Here is a 22,642-nt window from a genome sequence, read left to right on the forward strand (position 1 = left end):
CAGTAATAGTGACTCTTCCTAGCCTCCAAGCTAACAGCATCCATACTTAAAACACAATGAATCACATGACGACTATATTGAAAATACAATTTATTACACTGAGTAATAAATACATACAAAGATGCAAGTAACAGCATTTTCCTTTTCTTTTCTTTTCTTTACTTTTTTTTTTTTTTAATACCAAAATCAACCTGAACACGAATGAACTGATGTATTTGGCACATCTCCGTCCCTCACTCACACGGTCAAGTGTTACACGGGTCTGAAAAACAGACCAAATACTATCAAAAAAAACAAAAAACAAAACAAAACCCAAAAAGAAGTCCTTTCCATCTACCCCCATCCAAGCCATGCAGTGTCTACAATTTAACCCACGGCCCCGTTCGCATGCATAAACCAATGTTTTAAATATGAAGTCAAAACTAAGATCCCAAAAGTGGGGCATAAAAACACATGATTTCCTCTCATTTGAATTCCAACGATCCACATATGATTTAAATGATCCTCCACAACCGTCAGGTGTTACGATTTTTTTTCTTCCCCTCTCTCTCTCTCTCTTTCTCTCTCTCTAGGAGCTTGCTTTTCCACCTGCGTTCATTTTTACTTCCTCCTCCGCAAAGAAAATGCCATGCAAGGTGTTTGTTTTTCTCAGGAAACGTGGTTCTTCTTGCAGGGAGGAGCGTGTGCTCGTAGCTAGGACCTGGCGTTTCTCTCCGTCTCAGCCAAACACTCACGCACCAGCCCTCTGGCGTGAATTATCCCTTTGGAGGAGAAAGACAAATACACGTTTAGATGAACGAACCTTGAATTCATTTGGATTTTAATGCTTCGCTCTCACGTTGTTCTTGCGCGTTACCTCTTTTCAGTCTCTCCATTGCACTCTTGCTTCCAGCGTATGTTGGCCTGATCTCCTTTCCTAGCTCTTCGATGATGGCGAGCAGCTCTGCATATTTGTTCTGAGGCACTTGGCTGCCAGTAGAGCCCTGGAGTAATAGAAGAAGATGAGTGATTACTTTTACTTTTGACCATAATAATAGTAGCTCCTCCTAGCTACCAAGAAATTGCAAGAAATTGCCTGAAAAACAGCAGGTATGGTGGAGCTGCATTGTGGACAAATGTTAGACAAAGGGTTTTAGGATGAGGTCAGAGTATCTTAGCCTCTGCTTCTTCAACTTTCCCATCAGATGATCAGTTTAATAGCAGATACCTGTGAGAATCCCAGAGATGGAGGCCCATAGTCGCTCAGGAGGGGCCGGTAGGACTGCAACGTGGCCAGGTTAGCTGCCGAGGGAGACTGAAGGCTTCCGACTGTTGACAGATGAAGAAACAACCGAGTCGTAAATTAACAAGTGGGACATATATACGCCGCTTCTGGAGCTGTTCAAGAATATCAAGAGTTCTGGTCTTGTGTGTCTAAGGAAGTGAGAGCAATATTTAAACATAGGATGTGTAAAGATCCAGGCCAGTTATGGAGGCGAAAAGATCAACATTACTCAATAAACTCTTATCTTTGGCCAGAAAACGTGTTTTATTTAATTGGATCAGTGAGAAACCTCCCACTGTAAGTCAGTGGCACAATGAAATGTTCCTATGGAAAGACTAAAAGCCAAATTAAAAGGTGGACATACGGCGGCCTTTAGTGGATTACCTGCCTAAGGATCTAAGTGAAATTATCCAGAGGGGAAACACTGGCTTAGAAGGTCGTAGACTGAGTTGACCGGTGATAAGAAATATTTCTTAACAGGTACAAGGACACACGTTTCTTCATTTGTTCATTGTTGCCCCCCTTTTTTTTCCTTATATGCATTGTTGATATGTTCTGAAAATAAAATAAAAACTGAGTCAAGGCCTTAGTGTTTGTTTAAGTGTACTTCAGCCGTATCATGATCAACAGTCTTTCCATGGTTACGTCTCCCTAACTCCGACCATGTTTGTCCGACCATGTTTGTTTACAATGATCTCCAGGAACGATGAAAATGACCAGAACGAGAGACGCAATACTTTAAACAGAGACCCAATAACATAGACGCTTTGTCAAAGTGAAACGACCCACACACCACACCACAGCACCACAACACCGCAACCGCTTCTCAACAACGTCAGTCCACTGGCTTTAAGACGAAGACGGAGCAGCGTCAGCTTTTAGACGATTTCAGTGAGTTTAAGTGAGTTTGAGAACAGATGCTAATGGCTAGCAGGCTAACACCATCTGTTTGTGGTGTTAGCAAATAATAATATTATAAAATTGTTCACAGATGACATTTAGCTTGTAATGTTTAACAGTAAACCCCTGACCTTTGTTTTAAAACCTGGTGACCCTTTAAAGAGGCTAGAACCACAGTTTGGAAACCACATTAAAGTAGTTTAAAGTAGCTTGAAGCTTGATGATTCATAATTAATCTACTAATATTAGAATACTAATCACAGATGACATTTAGCTTGTAATGTTTAACAGTAAACCCCTGACCTTTGTTTTAAAACCTGGTGACTCTTTAAAGGGTCTAGAACCACAGTTTGGGGACCACATTAAAGACCTTTAAACTAGCTTGAACTTTGATGATTCATAATTAATCTAATAATATTATAATATTGATCACATGTGATTTTCTTGTAGTTGTATTTAGCTTTTTTTGGTATTATTTAACAGTAAACCACTCGGCCATTGTTTTAAAAAGCGGCAACCCTTTAAAGGGGCTGGAACCACAGTTTGGGGACCACATTAAAGCAGTTTAAAGTAGCTTGAACCTTGATAATTAATAATTAATGAAAACGTATTGCAATATTGTTTACAGATGACATTTAGCATGTAGTATTTAGCAGTAAACCCCTCAGTCTTTGTTTTAAAACCTGGCGACCCTTTAAAGGGGCTAGAACCACAGTTTGGGAACCACGTTTAAACTAGTTTGAACCTTGATGATTCATAAGTAACCTAATAATATTATAATATTGATCACATGTGATTTTGTTGTAGTTGTATTTAGCTTTTTTGGAGGTAAACCACTTGGCCATTGTTTTAAAACCTGGTGACCCTTTAAAGGTGCTAGAACCACAGTTTGGGGACCACATTAAAGAATTTTAAAGTAGCTTGAACACTGATGATTCATAATTAATCTAATAATATTATAATATTGATTACATATGATTTTTTTCTGGTTGTACTTAGCAGTAACCCTCTTGGCCTTTGTTTTAAAACCTGGCGACCCTTTAAAGGGGCTACAACCACAGTTTGGGAACCACGTTAAAGAAGTTTAAAGTAGCTTGAACACTGATGATTCATAATTAATCTAATAATATTGTAAAATTGTTCACAGATGACATTTAGCTTGTAGCTAATGTTTAGCAGTAAACCACCTGGCCTTTGTTTTAAAACCTGGCGACCCTTTAAAGGGTCTAGAACCACAGTTTGGGGACCACATTAAAGAAGTTTAAAGTAGCTCGAACCTTGATGATTCACAATTAACCTAATAATATTATAATATTGATTACATAGGATTTTTTTCTGGTTGTGTTTAGCAGTCACCCTCTTGGCCTTTGTTTGGAAACCTGGTGACCCTTTAAAGGGTCTTAGAACCACAGTTTGGGAACCACGTTTAAGAAGTTTAAACTACCTTGAACCTTGATGATTCCTAATTAATCTAATAATATTATAAAATTGTTAACAGATGACATTTAGCTCGTCATGTTTAGCAGTAAACCACTTGGCCTTTGTTTTAAAACCTGGTGACCCTTTAAAGGGGCAAGAACCACAGTTTGGGGACCACATTAAAGCAGTTTAAAGTAGCTTGAACCTTGATGATTCACAATTAACCTAATAATATTATAATATTGATTACATATGATTTTTTTCTGGTTGTACTTAGCAGTAACCCTCTTGGCCTTTGTTTTAAAACCTGGTGACCCTTTAAAGGGGCTAGAACCACAGTTTGGGAACCACGTTTAAGAAGTTTAAACTAGCTTGAACCTTGATGATTCATAATTAACCTAATAATATTGTAAAATTGTTCACAGATGACATTTAGCTTGTAGCTAATGTTTAGCAGTAAACCACCTGGCCTTTGTTTTAAAACCTAGCGACCCTTTAAAGGTGCTAGAACCACAGTTTGGGAACCACGTTTAAGAAGTTTAAACTAGCTTGAACCTTGATGATTCATAATTAACCTAATAATATTGTAAAATTGTTCACAGATGACATTTAGCTTGTAGCTAATGTTTAGCAGTAAACCACCTGGCCTTTGATTTAAAACCTAGCGACCCTTTAAAGGTGCTAGAACCACAGTTTGGGAACCACGTTAAAGAAGTTTAAAGTAGCTTGAACATTGATGATTCATAATTAATCTAATAATATTGTAAAATTGTTCACAGATGACATTTAGCTTGTAGCTAATGTTTAGCAGTAAACCACCTGGCCTTTGTTTTAAAACCTTGCGACCCTTTATAGGGGCTAGAACCACAGTTTGGGGACCACATTAAAGAAGTTCAAAGTAGCTCGAACCTTGATGATTCATAATTAACCTAATAATACTTTAATATCCATCACATAGGATTTTTTTCTGGTTCTACTTAGCAGTCACCCTCTTGGCCTTTGTTTGAAAACCTGGTGACCCTTTAAAGGGTCTTAGAACCACAGTTTGGGAACCACGTTTAAGAAGTTTAAACTACCTTGAACCTTGATGATTCCTAATTAATCTAGTTATATGTTAATATTGATCACAGAGGACGTTTATCGGGCGTTATTTAGCCAACGGCTCCTCCGTCGTCGCCCCGCTCCCCCGCCGTCTTTGTTCGGCCGCAGCTTCCCGCCTCGGCCGCCAGGTGTCCTCGTAGAGGCGTAAAAACCCTCAGAGGCAGATCAATCGGCAGCTCCGACCGAGGAGCATCATGGAGGAAACGGAACAAGGCTGCCTGGCTCAAGAAGACACAACTGATACATTTTTGTCACCGCGGAACTGCACCCACCCGACGGGACCGCGACCCCGGGACGACGGGGAACCGCACCGCGGGCACCGCCGCCGTCCCCGCTTCCCATCCCCGCCGCGTTTCTCCGCCGACTCTCCCCGCGGATGGCGCTCTTTTTACATTAGTAATAATGGCGGATATGAATTAGCCTAGCTCCCAGGATCTGACCCTATATATATAACTGGACAAAAACTACAGACACGGTCTTTCTCCAGGTATTCTCCGAGACCCCGAATTTAACACTCGATTTAACCGCCGGATACTTGGATTTTCTCCGACGTTTTCTCCTTACCCTGGTTCCCAGAAGTTCCCGGAATGTGCTGATGGACGTTGGGTTTGTAAGACATTCCCAGAGACATTGTAAATTAAAGAAATAAAAATGACCCGAAATTCAGTGAAGCGTCTGTCTCTCACTTTTTGTTTACAACAGCGGCACCGGCAAATATGGCCGTCACTTTATATTGACACCCACCGAGCTTTGGAACAGAGCTCCCCGAGAAATCCACTGCGGGTTATCAACACGAAGAAAGAATGAAAAATAAAAATAAAAAATTAAATCACAACGTTTAACCTCAAAAAACACACTTTTAAAACACTTTGAAAAATAAATAAATATATAAATTTAAAAAAAAAATTAAAAAGTGTTTGGACAACTTTAAGTTGGATTTTTTTTTTTTTTTTTAAAAAAGCAGATTTAAATCAACTTTTATGTTAAAACGTGGTAAAAACACTAATATGAGTTTTTATTGAGAAAAATACAAAATTTCTTTATTTTTATTTTTTATATAAATACATTAAAAAAATAAGAAAAAAAAACACCATACCATACTATAAAAACTGGTTTCACATTTACAACACAATCTATGTTCATTAATGCCAGAATGTAATAAATAACATAAATGCCAACTTTAGCAATGAATCGGGCACAAATTAAAGTTTGATTTTATATTGAAATACGTTTAATGTTTAAATAAAAGTTTAAAGTAAACTATATATGCTTATTATTTAAAGGTAAATTAATAAAAGTATTAATCAACTGCTTGTCTGTGTGTGTTGATGACCCTCTACAGGGGCTGGGGCCATAATTTGAGAACCACATAAAGATTAAAAGACATTTTCTATTTCATTTAACCGCTAATATTTAGTGTTTAGTGAACTTTTGTGATTGCGCTTAAGGGAAAAATACATGTTATGAGAAAATTGTAGAATAAAAGTTCAAAGGTGGACGTTGTGGATGTTATTTACTTCAAAATTAATCAGTGTATCTGCCTATAACTGTTTATATGAGCGATAAAACAACAGATACCTGTGTTTGTCTGCGTAGGCAAGTCTATTTCTTGTGATTTATTGCCAAAAATCTAATTATTTAAAGTTTAAAAGCTCGTGTCTTGGACATGTATGGTCTCCTCTTCCGTTCTCGGTTCATCTTGGGCCCCACGGTCAGAGCCCCAGGATCCGGCAGTGAGGTTGAAAACATTTAGATTTAACAAAAACTAAGTGCATTTGATTAATTTATTGCAACGTTGACGTGAATCATTAGTAAAAGGTTCAAGTTGAAAGAAATACGGCACTTTATAATGTTTTATTCTTAATTCATTAATTGAGCCGTTTTATGACAAAAACGGTATAATTTTATATATTCATACACACGCATGGCCTTATAGAACAAGTGGCCAGTTTATTAGGAACACCTGGTTAAAACTAATGCACATTATTCTAATAATTCTGCAATGAATCCTTCTATAAAGACAAGTTAATGTCACTTTTTGGATGATCTGCACCGATACTCTGCAGACACTATAACCCAGACTGTACTTATCATTAAGATAATGTTCATTTTATGTATTTATTTGTCAGTTGTACTCCAGAAACTACGACAGAAACATAATTAACACATAAAACATGAATCATTGTTATATATACTATGAATTTAACATGTCAATATGAGAGTAACTCTCACAGGAAGCCTTTATTCAGGGAAGTAGATGAAATTTGGCAGCTAAAACTTTGTATTACGGGTAATTTCCAGACCTACTGATTATATTTTTGTTGGTATTCTTCCTGCACATAGCCAAGTTTTGGATAAATACGTACAAATGAACTCATCAGCCTTTTAAAATAAATCAGAAATTGCACCAGAGTCACTGATTGAAGCTGGAAACGAGTTTGTTTTTGATTCAGTTCTCAAGTTCAGGCCTTTTTACCGCCTGAATAAAAGTGACTCCAACATGAAACACGAGCTCTGTATCACAGTGAACAACAAATAAGGTGGAAGTATACCAAGCTTTATTGAGTATATCACTCATTCATGTACAGGTAATGATGAATTTTTGTACAACTCTTGTCAGTAGTGCAACTCGTGCAACAACGGAAAGAAAAACAACAAAAAAAAAAAGAAAAGAAAGAAGTCCTTCAAGTGTTTTACTTCTGAAGAGCTGATCCTGCCGTGACATTTCTTTCTTTCTTCAGCATTTGAACGTCACCAAATATGTCAGTAACATCCCCCAAAAGAAACAGACGAGAACTAAAAGCTGTTGACTTGTAACGCTGTGAAACATTCAAGTTTAAAACGTCCAATCTGAGAGCAGTGCTTATAAATTACAACGTGTCTCCGGATGCAGTCCCAACAACAGAGATGAAATATTTTCAGTTTACAAATTGTACAAAACAAAAAAAAAGAAAAAAAAAAACAGACTCCTTCCTTCTCGTGTTCACTCGCTTTTAAAAAGCACAGAAAGAAGACGTGACAGTAACGAATCCACAGGTTCAGGATGAGTCTGAGAACAGCGTTTAATTATCAGCCATGAGGAGGGGGGGGACGGCTGTACGCGTCCAGGCTTTGGTACGTCCCGTCCCGTCCCGTCCCGTCCCGTCCATTCCAGTGCAGACGTGGGACAGAGGAGGGTCAACAGAAGAGGAGCGCTACGCAACAGAAGCAGGTTTTTAAATTTACAACTCGACTCGAGACGGCAGAGGGAGGAGGAGGAGGAGGAGGAGGAGGAGGAGGAGGAGGAGGAGGAGGCCTGGTCATGCATTTCAGATCTTTAGTTTTTGGGTCTTTGTACGAGTTTAACCCCTGAGAGGATTTAAATGTAAAACTTAAAAACAAACAAGGCAACTAAAGAAAGAAAAGCAGGAGGAAGAGCTGCAGACTGTTGAGATGGTTTTTAATTGAACACACCTGGCAGCTACGCCACATCTGATCTGACACAGGCAACGGAACTAAACGGGAACAAGGAGCGCAACTTTTTAAAAACGTGGCAACACTTTAAGTCTCTGTATTTAACATTATCAATTTACTACACCGTCGTGTTTGAACTTATCAGCAACCAAAACTGTTACACACTCACTTGCCAGTTCATTAGGTACACGCGAATTAATTCTAACCCAACAGTCCTGAACTAGATCCTCCTTCACGACCTTCATCTAATATTCATTTGGGGAGATGAGAAGCGTTTTGGAACAAGCTGCAAAACCACAGCCTCCACAATCTAATGCTGAACACCAGAACGAGATTTAACGACGTTATATTAAAACGCTTCCACTAATGAACTGGCAAGAGTAATGAGTGTGAACGCAGCTTATCAAATCCAAACATCCTCCTTATTTTCTTTAAATATTATCTGACCGATACGTTCCTGCAGCTCCTGACACAAAGGCACGCCTGACAAACTCCTGACTGATGCAGAGGAAGAGGAACACGACGTCAAATGAGAAGAAGAAACCCGTGTGAAAACAAAGAGCAGAGCAGAAGTGGATCCCGACACGGTTTGGTCTTTGTCTACTTCACTACGTCTAACAGTTTCACTGCTGTAGTGCTGGATGACGAGTCGTAAGGAGGAGGAGTCTCCTTCAGAGATGAACGTGGGATTGGAGTTAAGCTTTTGAGAGGAGTGGTTGTTTTGTTTTGTTTTTTTGTGGATAACTCAGACCAACTTTCCTCTCGGTTCAAACTCTGCCTCGATTAATACGTCACAAATCTTCTCACTCTGAATGTCAGAGGACGATACATCACCCGTCTCTGGAGGTGAGTCCCTGGAGCTTAGAATAGAATAAAATAAAAAAAGAAAAAGAAAAACGTTTTCTACAACCACTGCTTTACAACCCAGAGTCACCACGGCTCCGAGCGACACCCACGACCCTCTGGGACGATGGAGGGGGATGTGAGGGTGCAGAACAAGGGACAGCGGTCCTGGAGCCTGCAGTGCAGCGCAGTGCAGAGACAGAGAGAGAGAGAGACGCGTCCCTTTCATTGCGGGACGTGACCTCGACAGGGTTGGAGATGAGACTGGAGCCCCCCCCCTTTAACCCGGACTATGTGTTGGCCGCGTGGCTGAGGCTCTGAGGGTGGAGCTGCTGCCTCTTCTGCTGCTCCTGCACGGCGAGCTGCTGGCACTGGTCCGACGTGGACAGCTTGTTGATGAGCGGAGACACGCAGTTCGCTGGAATGATCAGTCCTGTGGAGGAGAGACGGGTTTGAGTCCACAGACCGTCCAATCAGACTCATTACATTTTGTTTTTATCTATTCTGTAAATGAACCGTGTGTATGAGGCTTCTCTGATCTGTCCTCCTGGATCACGTGAGCTCTGTGCAGCTGTATGAAGCTCAATAAACTTCATAATCAATCAATTAAAAGGCGTACGTGTTTGACAGTTGAACAGCTCCACCTTCAACACATTAATGTTCAATAAATTAAACTAAATCCTTATAAATGTTCTGCTGACGTCATCCATCTCATCATCCTTCTACATTTCTCTCTTCTGATAGTTTTGAGCTTTATTTTTTCCGTGAACACGTCTCCGTGTCCGGTAGAACCGTCCTCCTGTACGAGCTCCCAAACAGGCTTTGTAATTTTGAGCGAGGCCGTAAAGTAAATATTGATTCTTTTAGCCTGACAACCTTGGAACTATAGAGAAGAAAGAAAACAATGCTAACCTCCAGACATAACCGACGTTAAAGCCTTCAATTTACTGTGACTCCTTATTTTCCATTTTAAAACCCAAGCTACTGGATTCAAATGTGTCTCCTACATTACTGGACGTCTTTGTCTTTGTGTTTCGACATCACTCTCTTGTACAGCGTCTGATCAGCACTGGCTCTCATAACTAGTTCAGACGTCACAGATCCTGCTCTCAGACTTTCCCGTTTCTGTAAATCAGCCTTTTCAGTTCCTGCAGACACGTCTCTAGAGGACAAGAACCATTTCCCTCAACTCACCAACTATCCTCTGTCCGTCTTCTGTTCTGAGCCGGACGATCTGCACCTTCACGTTGGTTCCGCTGACGGGCGTTAGAACCTCCTCCAGCTCGTTCCACACGCTGAGCACGGAGCCACAGAGAACGTAGTACGTCCTGCACCGAAGACCCACTTCACACTGCAGACCCACCATCGCTTTCTTACAGTTACCACGCCTGAGGATTCAAAAACAAAACAAAAAAACTGATTTAAAACAACGCAAGAACAGATTCAAACATGCTGCAGTCCAACCACGGTGACAGTCGGCGAAACTTTATTTTTCCTACGAGGAAAAATAAAGTTGAACTAAAGTTGAAATATATTGAACTGAGTTGAATGAATAACCTTTACACCAACTGATCAGGAGAGGCCACAGTTTGTAGCTCTTCCTAGCCTTCCAGCTAACGGCAGCTCTTCCTAGCCTCCCAGCTAACAGTAGCTCTTCCTAGCCTCTCAGCTAACAGTAGCTCTTCCTAGCTTCCCAGCTAACGGTAGCTCTTCCTAGCTTCCCAGCTAACAGTAGCTCTTCCTAGCCTCCCAGCTAACAGCAGCTCTTCCTAGCCTCCCAGCTAACAGTAGCTCTTCCTAGCTAAAGGTTGCTCTTGTAGCCACTAGCCTCCCTCTCATGGAGGTGCAGAACATTTGTACCATCTAGTCTTTCAGGTATGTTGGCTACTTTTTGTTCCAGACACAGGAGGCGTGAGGCAACGTCAAAGCAAATGGATTTAAAAAACAAAAATAGGCTAGATAACTTTAGCACATGTTAAAGAAGAGGAAATCTGAAGTCACTGAGTGACTCAGGAAGGAGGACGGTGTTGATGGTAATGAAACTCTCTCATCTGAACACATCTACATCTAAAGGGTACATACCAAAATGCATGAGAGCATATTTTTGCCGACGACATGTACTGATCGGTCCAGTGCTGCTTGGCGTCTTCTGACAACACCTGACAAATAAATAAAAAGAAATAAGACATGAATCACCAGATAAAACATTTATTTATGTTCATATTAAAGAACGCCGTGTTTTTAACCTTTTTGAACTTCTTCTTGATGTCCGTGTACGTCTCCAGTTTGACCTGTCGGCCCGTGTTGGGCCGGTACACCAGGAACAGCCTCTTCTTGGTGTTCACCTCTTTCACCAGTATGGCCGTTTTCTTGTTGTTCCTCATCTGGAAACAAACCCGATTGTTTTGGATCAGTAAAGACGGAACACATGGAGGAAAGGTTAACCGAGGAGGTTCGGGGATATGAACATTTGTACGACTCGTCTTTGGCGAAATCTGGGCTAAAGTTTCAGTCGCCGTTGTTGAAAGTAAAGCAGGAAGTAGAAACAGAAATTAATCTGACTTGCAAAACAGACTACTGTTTCGGTGGAGTTGTTACAGAGCGAGACAGACTCATGAGGCACAAGTATAAACGGTTGACACCAGCGTACGCTACATCCATAGGTTATTGCGTCCATGTCCAGTACTTTAAAAGAGCAACATTGAAGATACTAGAAGTGGTTATTGGTGATTTATTCCCGTCATCGGAGGCTCTGGAGGAGAATAATCAAATCTGAGAACATGAAACCGTGGAGTTTAGAGTTGGAGCCGTATTAAAATTCAACAAATAACAGAAACCATTCAGTGCACCACAAACTACATCCTCTAAAATGATCACCCCACCGTTCTGTTCCCGTTTCAGTATCAACTCCTCATAAGAACAGTCATGAAGGAGGATTTAGTGCAGCACGCCTCATCTTTTTATACCTGCACATAGAAACCATCATCTGCTCCGTTCTGTTCTGCCCAGGCGTGCGTGGCCTCCTCCCAGGACATCCCTCTCTCCACACTCACCTGAGAAAACAGAAACAAGAAGTCAATGAGACGCTGCATTTCCTGAAGAGCTTTTACAAACATATATTCAAGACGAACTCACAGTGTAGAGCTCGACGTGTCCTGATGTGGTGTATCCCGGCGTTAAGAACTTCCTGCAGTTCACCTTCTGCACTTTCTCGTCGCCGGAGCCGAGATCTAACACAAGGATAAGAAAAGACGCACGTTAGAGACGTTTGAGGTCGATGTCGCAGCGAAATCTAAACTTCAGGGGAAACGGATGATAAGAGGGAAGAAGTGTGAATAATTTAACACGATACAACGTTTTTCTTCTGCTCCAGTTTCTTTGTGAAAACGGTCGGTGTGGGAAGAAATCGCAGCGTCTTACCGAGAATGCCCATGTCGTATCTGCCGTTCTTCTTAGCTTCCTGGATCACCGCTGCCAGCGTGTCGGAGAAATACTGGAACAAGGCATTCTGCTGCTGGACCTCCATGCCCAGAATACGGTTCAGGAACTTCCCCATATTGTTGTAGTCTGAAGGCAGGAACAAAGTGTATGTTTATTTAATCGTGGCCTCAAAACTTCACACAGAACGTTTAACGCAGAGAACGGCTGGAATGTATTTTAAAAATCACCTTTGTCCAGCGATAACGTCCCAGACTTGTCCTCCACGTTTATGAGGCCCACGCCGATCAAACCACCTTGAATTTCTACAGGAGGGAAAATAAAGTTTATCAGATGAGAATAGATGATTAAAAACAGAAATAAAGTATATAGTAGGGCTGCAATGACAAATAAACCCCCAACTGAGCCTTCTGACAACCAATCAGAGAGCTCTAATCCTTCATCAAGACCTGACTTCCTGTTACTGTTGCTAGATATAAACAATGCAGGGGTTAGATCCCATTTAAAAACTTTCAAAACCTGCAATAATAGAGTTGAGAGCAGAAATCGTGTCGTACCTTTGAAGAAATCTCCTTTAAAGTCAGACGGCGGCGACACCAGCGGAGAATCCAGCTTTACGATCGACTTCATCACAATTTCCAGAGCGTTTCTGCCGTACTGCAGCAAAGATAAGACGAGTGAGTCACAGACGAACGAAGACATCGATAAGACGTCCTCTCTCCCTCTCTCTCTCGCACACAGAGAAAAACGCTGGATGCGCTTACCTTGTTGTCAAAGTTGAACCTGCTGAGATCTCGAGTTTCCGTCGCTCTTCTGTCTCCGTGCGTGAGAGCGCCCTGTGACACAGAGAGAGTGGAGTCGTCGATCGGTTTAAACGAGAAACCAACTCCTTTTTTCTTTTTCTTTTTTTGTTTGTCTGAATAAAACGAGCGCTCTTACCAGACTCTCCAGTCTTTTGGCAACAATGGATGCAAACCTCTGCTCTCCTGCCAGCTCCGATATGAGGAAGACATACTCCGGAGCCGTGACCTGGTTCGACCTGTGCGTTCTCCCTGTGTCCGAACGAGAAACGGCTCTGGGTCATTTTATTCACTTCAGGCCCAAAGAAGCTTTTTTTGTCATAAATACAGAGAGTTAACATCTACTGACCGAACTGCTGAATAGCTCTGTCCGCGCTCCACGGCAGCTCCAGCGTCATGTGGACTCTCCGCCGCTGGTTCTTCACTCGGCGGTCGGCCTGCAGGGATATACCTGAGCTGGCAGCTTCTGAGATGATGGCTATGTGCTGGTTGGAGGAAAAAAAACAAATATTAATTACTTCACTGGCACATCTAAAACAAGATGGCGACCGGACTTTTTCATCCAGGTGGCTGCTTCAGTTCTAAATGTAACCGAACGATTAAAAGAGAAGAGAATAAAGCTGAACATTACTCAACAAGTGATGCAACACAATGTTCATTTGGCAAGAGGCTGCATTGTTCCATCAGATAATTACAATCATTGCAACATAGGATATAATGACGGTCTTATTGTAGTGGTTTCATGTCACGTTGATGGAATTCGTTGAAATTCCCTCTTCCCTCTTGCATGTTCTTTTTATTTTCGTAACTACAGCAGCAGATTTCTATCCTCATCCTCATCTACGGCCGTACCTTCTCTCCATCCATGAACCTCTGCTTCTCCGTGAGGTTGAGGATCTCCACCGGCACGTCCAGCTCAGAGCGAGACTCGTACGTGATGCTGCCGTCGTCGTTGCTGACCACGCGACCTTTGCGGCCAGTCATCTGGAGTTCAAGAAACGCGAGAGGTGAGCATTCAGACACACATCTGAATATGTGCAGCTTTAAAAACACATCATACCTCTGCCACGTTGTCGGGACCTCCCAGTTCGTCTATGAGCTCGTCCAGAGTGTTGGGAGGTAGATCCTCGGCCAGATCGTCGAGTTTTTCCAGCAGATATTTCTTCATCTTCTGGGCATGTTCCACTGCGTCCTGACTTGTTAGGCAGCTGTCCTGACTCTCTGCCTTGACTTGTAAATAAAGAAAGAAAGAAGGAAGGAGGGAAGTCGTTAACGATCAAAATGCTGCATCAGCGTGTTGTAACTCCATGTTGCCCTGTGGTAACCTGCTTACCTGGGGCAGGTGTGCTGGGGAGGGTGACTGGGGCAGTGAACGCAGGTCTGTTGGAGCCCAGCCCAGAGGCTAACAAGGCACTTTGAATGGAGTCCGGATCAATACTCCTCCTTCTCTTTTTCTTCTTCTTCTCTTTCCCTTTCTTTGGTTCCTTCCTGATGAGCCACGGATCTAAGAAGAAGAAGAAGACATCCGCCGTGAGAGCTGAACTCCACCACAAACGTATCACAGCCTTCCTCGCTGCACTCACCATCTTCATCGTCGTCGTCAGACTCGTCTCTGAACGGGTTGAAGTCGTCGTCTTCGTCCGCCGAGCTGACAGACTTGAAGCTGTCGTCGCTGTCTGCGTCTTTACCGGACTCTCGGTCCGAGTCGTCCGACTGGCTCTCCTCTGAACTCGTCCCGGACAGACCGCCGTGCTTGCGAGGCTTCTTCTTCTGCTGCTGCTGCTTTTTGACCTCAGGACCTGGAGAAATTACCCCACAAGAAAAGTTGTAGAAATGACACGTTTGGAACCTGTTCCTGAGAACCGTTTAGTTTTAACCAGACCTACCTTTCCTCTTCTTGCCCTTCTGCTTGAGTTCTGCTGCGGTCTCGCTGGGAGACGGCGTCTTCTTTGCCGAGAGGTCGATACCCAGCAGGCTGTACAGCTTCTGTCGGTCCGGAGCTGGGAAGTGCTTCTCGATCAGCGACTGCAGCACACCTCTGCAACAGAAACGTGTTATTGCAGTGACAAACACGCATTAACATGCTGGAGAGAGGGGTTCTCTTTAACCGGTTCGTACTTTGCCGTTGACACAAAGTCATTGAGTTCTCCTCCTCCTTCCTCCAAGGCCTCCAGGGTCCTGGCTTCACCGGTGGACTGGAGCCCGATCACCACACACTGCAGAGCAGACAGCAGGTTAGCAGGTTATACACACTTCACATACATGAACAGGAGATATCTATCCTTGACAGAACCAACGTTTTGAGAGAAATGGACTGCATTTATTTTAGTTGGACACACTAAACCGACAAAGAACTACCAGAACAACTCATGTCTCCCGTTTCTGTGCCACAAAGTGGTACTTGAACACATCACGAAGGTAGGAAGAGCCACTATTAGCTGGGAGGCTAGGAGGCTCAGCGGTGCCGTCTCACCTTTCCATTCTGGACCTCCTCTCTGGCCAGCTGCACCACCCGCCGGACTTTGGAGGCGATGCAGAGATACTTAAAGAACCTTTGGTGCGCCGACCAGAACTGACCCCACATGGACTTCTTCATCCGCTGCTCTGCGTCCATGAGGTTTGCGGCCTGCTGGAACTTCTCACGCGCGCTCACCCACTGGAAGAAGCGGGAAAGACAATAACGTTGAAACCCGTGAGCTGCAGGAAACGAGTCAAACCGAGCGCTGTGATGTGGACTGCATTTAGTTTACTCACCAGTCTGACTGATTTGTTGTACATGTTGATGTATTTTTGAGTCAAGGGAACCTCTTCAATTTTGAAAGTCACGCCCGTAAAACTCAGCTGTCTCGCGATATACATCCCTCTGAGCTTCATGTCCATCGCTACGATCTCCATGGCGCCGACACCTCTGAGGTTTCAGGGAGAAATATTAGTTTGTGGAGCCTTTCAAGTGAACAGACGTTAGTTTTTACTATTTTTTCCCCAGACTCACCTGCGCTCTACAGCTTGGATAAAGTTCCCAAATTCTCTAAAAGGTGTTTTATGTCCCCATATGCCCAGTCGGTTCATATAAGCCATGTTTCGTGGTTCAGAGGCTCCTAGAGACAGAGAGAGAGAGAGAAATAATTAGTGTTTAATGTCTGCACAGAATCACAACCTTCATCTGACTTTAGGCGAGAAATGCTCCCCGATCTGTTAATACTGAATCGATCTGAGTCCCGATCTGATCTTAAACGTCCTAAAGTCGGTCTCCTGTAGCGTCCTAAAGTCTGTCCTTGTCTTCCTCGTCTTCTCCTAGAGTTGGTCTCCTGTAGCTTCCTAAAGTCTGTCCTTGTCTCCCTTGTCTTCTCCTAGAGTTGGTCTCCTGTGTCTTCCTAAAGTCTGTCCTTGTCTTCCTTGTCTTCTCCTAGAGTTGGTCTCCTGTAGCGTCCTAAAGTCTGTCCTTGTCTTCCTCGTCTTCTCCTAGAGTTGGTCTCCTGTAGCTTCCTAAAGTCTTTCCTTGTCTTCCTTGTCTTCTCCTAGAGTTGGTCTCCTGTGTCTTCCTAAAGTCTGTCCTTGTCTTCCTTGTCTTCTCCTAGAGTGGACTGGATTCAGTCCAATAAATCTTTCAGTCAAAGTTAATGTAGTGTGGAGAGGGTAGCTGGTACCTTGTGTTCTCTACTCCAGAAATGTTCTGGTCATCCAACGCTGCCATAAACTCCCTAACCCTCTCTGGAAGATGTTTCTCCTTGACGCTGTCTCCAGGAAACGTTTATGTTTTAAACGCAGCATTCAGAGTAAAGTTCTTCCACAGTTTTGACGCTTTAAGAACGTGCTTTTGGTTTCTGGCAGAGTTTAAATAAATAACTACAAAAAAATGCCAGGATCAGCCCCGATACCGATCAGGACGTCCCCAATTCAGACCGTCAGTCTTTTCTAGAAGCACGGTTGTGTCTGGTTGCGTCTGCTGACCTGTAGCGCTGGCGTAGACAACTCGAGCCTTGGGGAGTTTGTTCTGCAGTTCCAACACGGCGAGCCCAGTTTTTGTAGGTTTGGAGGATCCGATGGGACAAACATTTTTGGCTTTGTGACACTCGTCATAAACAATCTAAAGACATTTAGTTAAGGATCTTAAATTAAAATCACTGTGAATCTTCATTATTATTATTTACTCATGTAATTAATACAAACATAAAGGATACAACTCCATCAAAGTCCTCGCCACACCAGTGGAGAAGCTGCTGAAACCTGGTCTTGTACTTCCCTCCTGATTGGCTCTCTCCTATCAAGGAGGAGTACGTGGCGAAGATCACGCCTTTCTTCACGCTCCCGTTGTGTTTGGAGGAGATTTTTCCATATTTGAACTGAAAACATAAAAGGTGTAAGTAAGTTGAATCGATCAGCAAACACCTCTAAACGTTCTCATCTAATCGTCTTTAATGTTTCGTACCTTGTTCAGAGAATGAACCTGAATGTTTTTGGCTCCGATGTCCCTCAGATCCCTCTCGGCGTCGTACTTTAAATCATTTGAGACACTAAACCTGAACAGAAGAACGTTTATTTAACATTTCTAATCCCGTCTGACCCAAAATATATATCGTGTAAAGAAAGATCGGCCGTTTACCAGAGAGATCTTTTCCTGCCCAAGAGGTAATTCTCGTAGATTATCCCTGCAATCGTCCGGCCTTTCCCCACGCCGGCTCCGTCGCCAATCAAATACGCGGCTCTGTCACCGCTAGGGAGGAATGTCTCGTGTTGCTGTGGATATAGAAATTAAAAATTATGAGTTAACTATTTACCTGCAGAGCTCGTCTGGCTCTTGAATCAGTTACATGATGAAGAAAACGTACACAAGTGATGATTTTTACTCACCTGAGCTGCGTATGTGACCGCTTCCAGCTGCAGAGCGGACAGACTGCCACGATCGATGGTCTCCTCCGGGATGGACAGTCTGTACCACACGTCTGGAGGGTTGACGCTGGACAGGGAGCTGGTCTCCACCACGGGATCAGGATGCCTCAGGCCGATTCTCACTGCGGCGCCGACAAACAAACAAACCGTGCGAATCCATTTAGTTTGATTGGATGGAGAGTTATTGATTAAGGGTGTTACAGAACGCTGCAACTCAAATCCACTTTCATTTGGCTTGAGATCCTCACTGTTCGCTTTGTATGGCTCACTATTATATGCCAGTTCATTAGGTACACTCATGAAAACATTCTAATATAACAGTCCTACACTAAGATGTTGATCCAACTGTGTTTTGTTTTTATACTAATATGAATTATGTTGTGTTTAAAGTAGGACTGTTACATTAGAATGCATTCACTAGTGTACCTAATGAACTGGCAAGTGAGCGTATACTAGGCCTAACTGCCCGTTTCCATGGACACACGTCAGACTAAGATGCAAACAATCCTTTGGCCTCTAACGGAGACGTCGTCTTGTAAACTACTAAATCAGATATTTTAAAATAAAACCGTTAATAATCTTCATCAAATATTAAACGTATACTTACGTTTCATCGGCATGTACTCTGCGTACGTCTCTGCGTGACCCAGCTCGTCCTCCTCTTCCTCCTCAGGCTCATCCTCCTCCTTCATGCCCGGGGGTTTCTGTGCAGATATATTATTTTCATATTAAGTGTTGTTTAGTTCTTTTACGCATCTCCTCATTTATAAATACTAAAACAGAGCACGTGGTAAAACAGCAGCAGCTTTATACGTTTATACCGTAACACACTGACCAGAGAGTGAGAGAAGTTTTGCATTTTAAGGTCGTCGTTGATCCAGATCCTGGCGGCATCTTTACCCAAAACTTCTTTCTTGATTCCGTTGTTCATTTCACCTGAAACACAAACAAACATCATTATAATAATTAATATTTGTAATACCAATATTATTAGCAGAAATAAAACAAAGATTTTACAGAAATATAGTACACAGAACTGGACTTATGGGAAGTTTTGAGCCGTAACTCCATCTAATCACAACCTTTCTGAAGGAGGATTCTGACTACACTTTCACTGGTGTACCTAATGTTTTGGCAGGTGAGTAACACAGCTGTATCTACTTCCGTATTCATGCATCTTACTCAGACCTGTGGCTGTAGCCGTTGCCACCGGCGGAGCGATATCAGGCGGCGGCTTCAGCTTCATAAGCTCCATCAGACTGTTGCCCTTTAACCCCGTGGTCCTCACATTGCCCTGTCGAAGAAGATCTTTCAGCTGAATCTGCTGAGAAAGTTAAACGTCTGATCAGCATAAACACTTAAACACAGATTTTAGAAGATACGGAGGAAACACAAGTTTCATAAACACACCTGATCTCTGTTAGAAGGCACTACTGTTGACGCTGAAGGAGGGATACTTGTGGAGGAGGGCGTTGATGAACCCCGCAGGGCCGAGTTGTTCACGTGGACCACCTTGGTGACGGTTATGGTGTGCTTGATAGGGTTGGTGGTTGATTGTTTGGTCACGACAGCGCCGAGCGACGGCAGCTGATTCAGCTGATTTAAGACAAACGTGGTGGTTGATGGCTGAGGTTTGTGCTGCGTGAAAACGTTAAAGGAAAAAATAACTCACACTCCAAAAACGACACGACGTTGATCTTAAATAAATAAATTACGAGAGGACGTCGCGTTCCGTCGTCTCACCCTGATCGCAACGATGGGGACTGCAGCCGGAGCTTCAGGTCGAACGGCGTCCACCGACTCTGTCCCCACACCGCCAACGTCCAGGGCACTGATGGAGATAGACTGGAGAGGGAGGAGAGGAATCAGATTTATCGTCACGCGAATAATTAACCACTTAATTAGGAACGAGAATGAAAGCTCGTCTTACTTGCTGGGTTGTAGAGGGCTGTGCAACATCCTGAGAATCAACGTCAAATAGGCCAATGTCGTTCGGGCAAATCCCGCTCTCACTGAGAGCAGCGAGAAGTAAATCCTGACCGGGATCCATCTGCAAGACAAAAGTATTCAGCTTGTATTAATGTCTTTGATGCAGAGTCTGTGTTAATAAATAAAAATACTGTCAGTTTGTTGTAATTTTGATTCGTAGTTTAATTAATCTCTTTCAAAACACAGAATTTAAAGGCCCTACGTCAAATTTAATATTTTAGTTTTGTTGTTTTATGACTGGCAGCATCCACAAACATGATGCATCGCTCTGGTGCAAAAATTAAAACGATGCTACCTTCACCCAGACAGGACATTTAAATGCGCTATCGTCCTCAGTTACTTTACCCCCACACATGAAGCTACTTTGAGTCCACAGTTTGTCTTCGGATGTTTATCAAAAAGACAAATATGTGCCTGAACGGTCACATGAACCAGGTGTGGGAACACTAATAGCAATTAAACCTAGAGATTTACAGCTATTTACAGTAGCAGAAGGTAAATATGCAGCGGTGCCTGCTTTAAAAAGGGAAACACCATGAATATGCTAAGTAGGAGTATTAGAAAGGCTTTAACACCCGCATGTAGCACACATGGGGCGTCAAACAAGCAATGCAAATGTTTTAAAAGAAAAAAAAAGATCAAAAACACAAGTTTACTTTAAATATAAGCGCACAAGACTTGTGTTGTTGATTTAAACGCAAAGTAAAGATAACTGAAAGCGAAAATATCTGTTTAAATGTGTAACGCACGTTAATTCCACTACGAGCTCAAACAGTAAACTGTAAGAAAATGAAACACTACCATGCTGCAGTTAGTAGAGGTGTTGAAATCCCCTCCTGTGTTTCACCAACAATGAGAAAGTTATTCATTCGTTACAGCAGCGTCTCCGCTCCCGGTCTGGTCCCACACTCGCTCCAAAGTGACCCAAAACAAGACACGTGTTTGCAATGCCCTGCTTTCAACTTCCTGCTCCCTCCGACTCAGCGCATCTCCCCCCCCCCCCCCCTTTGATTCATCGTTAGCTCACGACGTAAACATTTCCACAGACAGAAACACTCTGATAACACCGCGCGTTTGTTTCGTCTACGGATACTTCACAAGTGTCAACAAAAATAATCTGCACCAGCTATCGCTCCTCGTCCTGCACACACTGTCACACCAGCTAAACTGGCCTGGTTGCACCAGGGTGACACAGCTAACCTGGGCTAGCTTGCTCACGAACCGAAAGCTAACACACTTTCACATTCGTGTCGCTTAGATTTTAGACCAGTCAAACGCATTTAAACTAACAGGGGGGGCTAGCCTAATGCTAAATCATGTGCAGTTACACATTTCAGGAATAAACCTCTCGACCGTTAATGCTAAATGTTGTTAACGGTAACCACGGAGACTTATTCACCGTAATGTCAGTCGGGTTTCTCTGTAGACGCATCACTCATTGTGACAATGTGCATTTATTACATGAGGTTTGTGCGTTTTCTTTTTACCTAACTTTGTCTCTTGCTAAGTTTAATTTAAATGTGTTGTCATTAAAGCGCATGGAGGACTTTTAGCTAGCTGCTACGTAGGTGCTGCTGTCTGAAGTTGATAACGAGTTGCTGATAAATGACGCTAGCAAGATTATTCAGCAGCAACGCCGCGTTTAAAAACACAATATTCACCTTTTACCCCTTAAATAATGTCCTACTGTACAGCAGCTGGACACGGCGGCTAACGCTACGCTAGCTAGCTAACGACCCCTTCACATTGTTGTTATGTTGTTGACGGTGCTCTCGCGCACTGTGTCATTGCTCCCCGCTAGCTAACGTTAGCAACGTTAACGGAGACGAGCTAGCGGCTCCAAAACAACCGACATGTAGTTTATTATTCAAACACCGGCGCGTAACAGCGGGTTTAAAGTCTTCAACGGGCGAGGGGTCGAGTTTGTATCGCGGCAAACTCTTCCCGCGTCGGGGCGAACTTACTTGACAGTTCAACGGCCGCTGCGGCTCGCTCGTCGCCGGCGCTCAGCAGTTCGGGGCTTGTGGTCCTCTCCGCTCCGCCGCGTTCACGCCATCTTTTTATCAAACGCTCCGCCGCATGCCGGTCACGTGACGTGCAGGCCGACCGCGGCCGTTTTTTCGCTGTCGAAGTTTTCGGGCGGCGCCGACGGGAGCCGGTGCCGGAGCCGGTGCCGGAGCCTCCCTCGGTGACAACAAACCGACGGAGGCGAAAAATGTAGCATTTCTGAAACGTTAGCGCAAATCACAAACATAGCAGAGTCCGCGAGCTAATACCACATCACGTGACCGCGCCAGCTCTCGGGAGGAAGTGACGTAGTAAAACATGTTCTTCTTCGTCGTTTTCTTCCTTTTTTTTATTTCCGTCTTCTTATTTAAATTAATCTAACATATACCACAACTGAACACTGATTAATTATTTATTTGTTTTTATTAAAATATTTTTTTTATTACTGGGTTTTATCCGGATTTATCTGATATTCTTTTTTATTTTCTTTCTTTTTTACTTCCGTCTTTACTATTTTTTATTATTATATCATACACCC

At 43.0% G+C, this 22,642-nt stretch overlaps 1 protein-coding gene across 4 annotated transcripts; it reads right to left on the minus strand.

The window, feature by feature from the left end:
- Positions 1 to 7: 7 nt before the first annotated feature.
- sbno1 (strawberry notch homolog 1) lies at positions 8 to 22,372 on the minus strand. Of its 4 annotated transcripts, XM_084572613.1 has the most exons (35): positions 20,899 to 20,983; positions 20,039 to 20,158; positions 19,852 to 19,953; positions 19,519 to 19,746; positions 19,297 to 19,432; positions 18,944 to 19,044; positions 18,716 to 18,812; positions 18,070 to 18,230; positions 17,822 to 17,955; positions 17,648 to 17,738; positions 17,400 to 17,561; positions 17,170 to 17,305; positions 16,211 to 16,316; positions 15,973 to 16,126; positions 15,692 to 15,874; positions 15,337 to 15,434; positions 15,105 to 15,256; positions 14,802 to 15,017; positions 14,552 to 14,722; positions 14,279 to 14,448; positions 14,071 to 14,202; positions 13,568 to 13,703; positions 13,358 to 13,470; positions 13,183 to 13,254; positions 12,976 to 13,075; positions 12,649 to 12,723; positions 12,401 to 12,547; positions 12,116 to 12,210; positions 11,947 to 12,033; positions 11,227 to 11,364; positions 11,063 to 11,139; positions 10,175 to 10,368; positions 1,208 to 1,308; positions 857 to 983; positions 22 to 761 (listed from the first exon to the last, which is right to left on the minus strand). In XM_084572613.1, the coding sequence occupies exons 1-35, from the start codon at positions 20,899 to 20,901 to the stop codon at positions 694 to 696; spliced, it is 4,383 nt and encodes a 1,460-aa protein (XP_084428739.1). In that variant the 5' UTR covers positions 20,902 to 20,983; the 3' UTR covers positions 22 to 693. The 4 variants fall into 4 exon arrangements, with proteins under 4 accessions (XP_084428738.1, XP_084428739.1, XP_084428737.1 ...); XM_084572611.1 differs by lacking the exons at positions 22 to 761; positions 857 to 983; positions 1,208 to 1,308; positions 20,899 to 20,983 and adding exons at positions 7,226 to 9,413; positions 22,062 to 22,372; XM_084572610.1 differs by lacking the exons at positions 22 to 761; positions 857 to 983; positions 1,208 to 1,308 and adding an exon at positions 7,226 to 9,413.
- Between the last annotated feature and the right edge of the window lie 270 nt (positions 22,373 to 22,642).

The sequence above is a fragment of the Chelon labrosus genome (assembly GCF_963514085.1).
Source record: "Chelon labrosus genome assembly, chromosome: 22".
Taxonomy (NCBI): Eukaryota; Metazoa; Chordata; class Actinopteri; order Mugiliformes; family Mugilidae; genus Chelon; species Chelon labrosus.

Coding starts and splice junctions, on each gene's coding strand:
- sbno1 (XM_084572613.1), bottom strand. Junction 15,018..15,104: donor GAAGGGCAAGAAGAGGAAAG/GTAGGTCTGGTT, acceptor TAATTTCTCCAG/GTCCTGAGGTCAAAAAGCAG. Junction 14,723..14,801: donor TGACGACGACGATGAAGATG/GTGAGTGCAGCG, acceptor TCTTCTTCTTAG/ATCCGTGGCTCATCAGGAAG.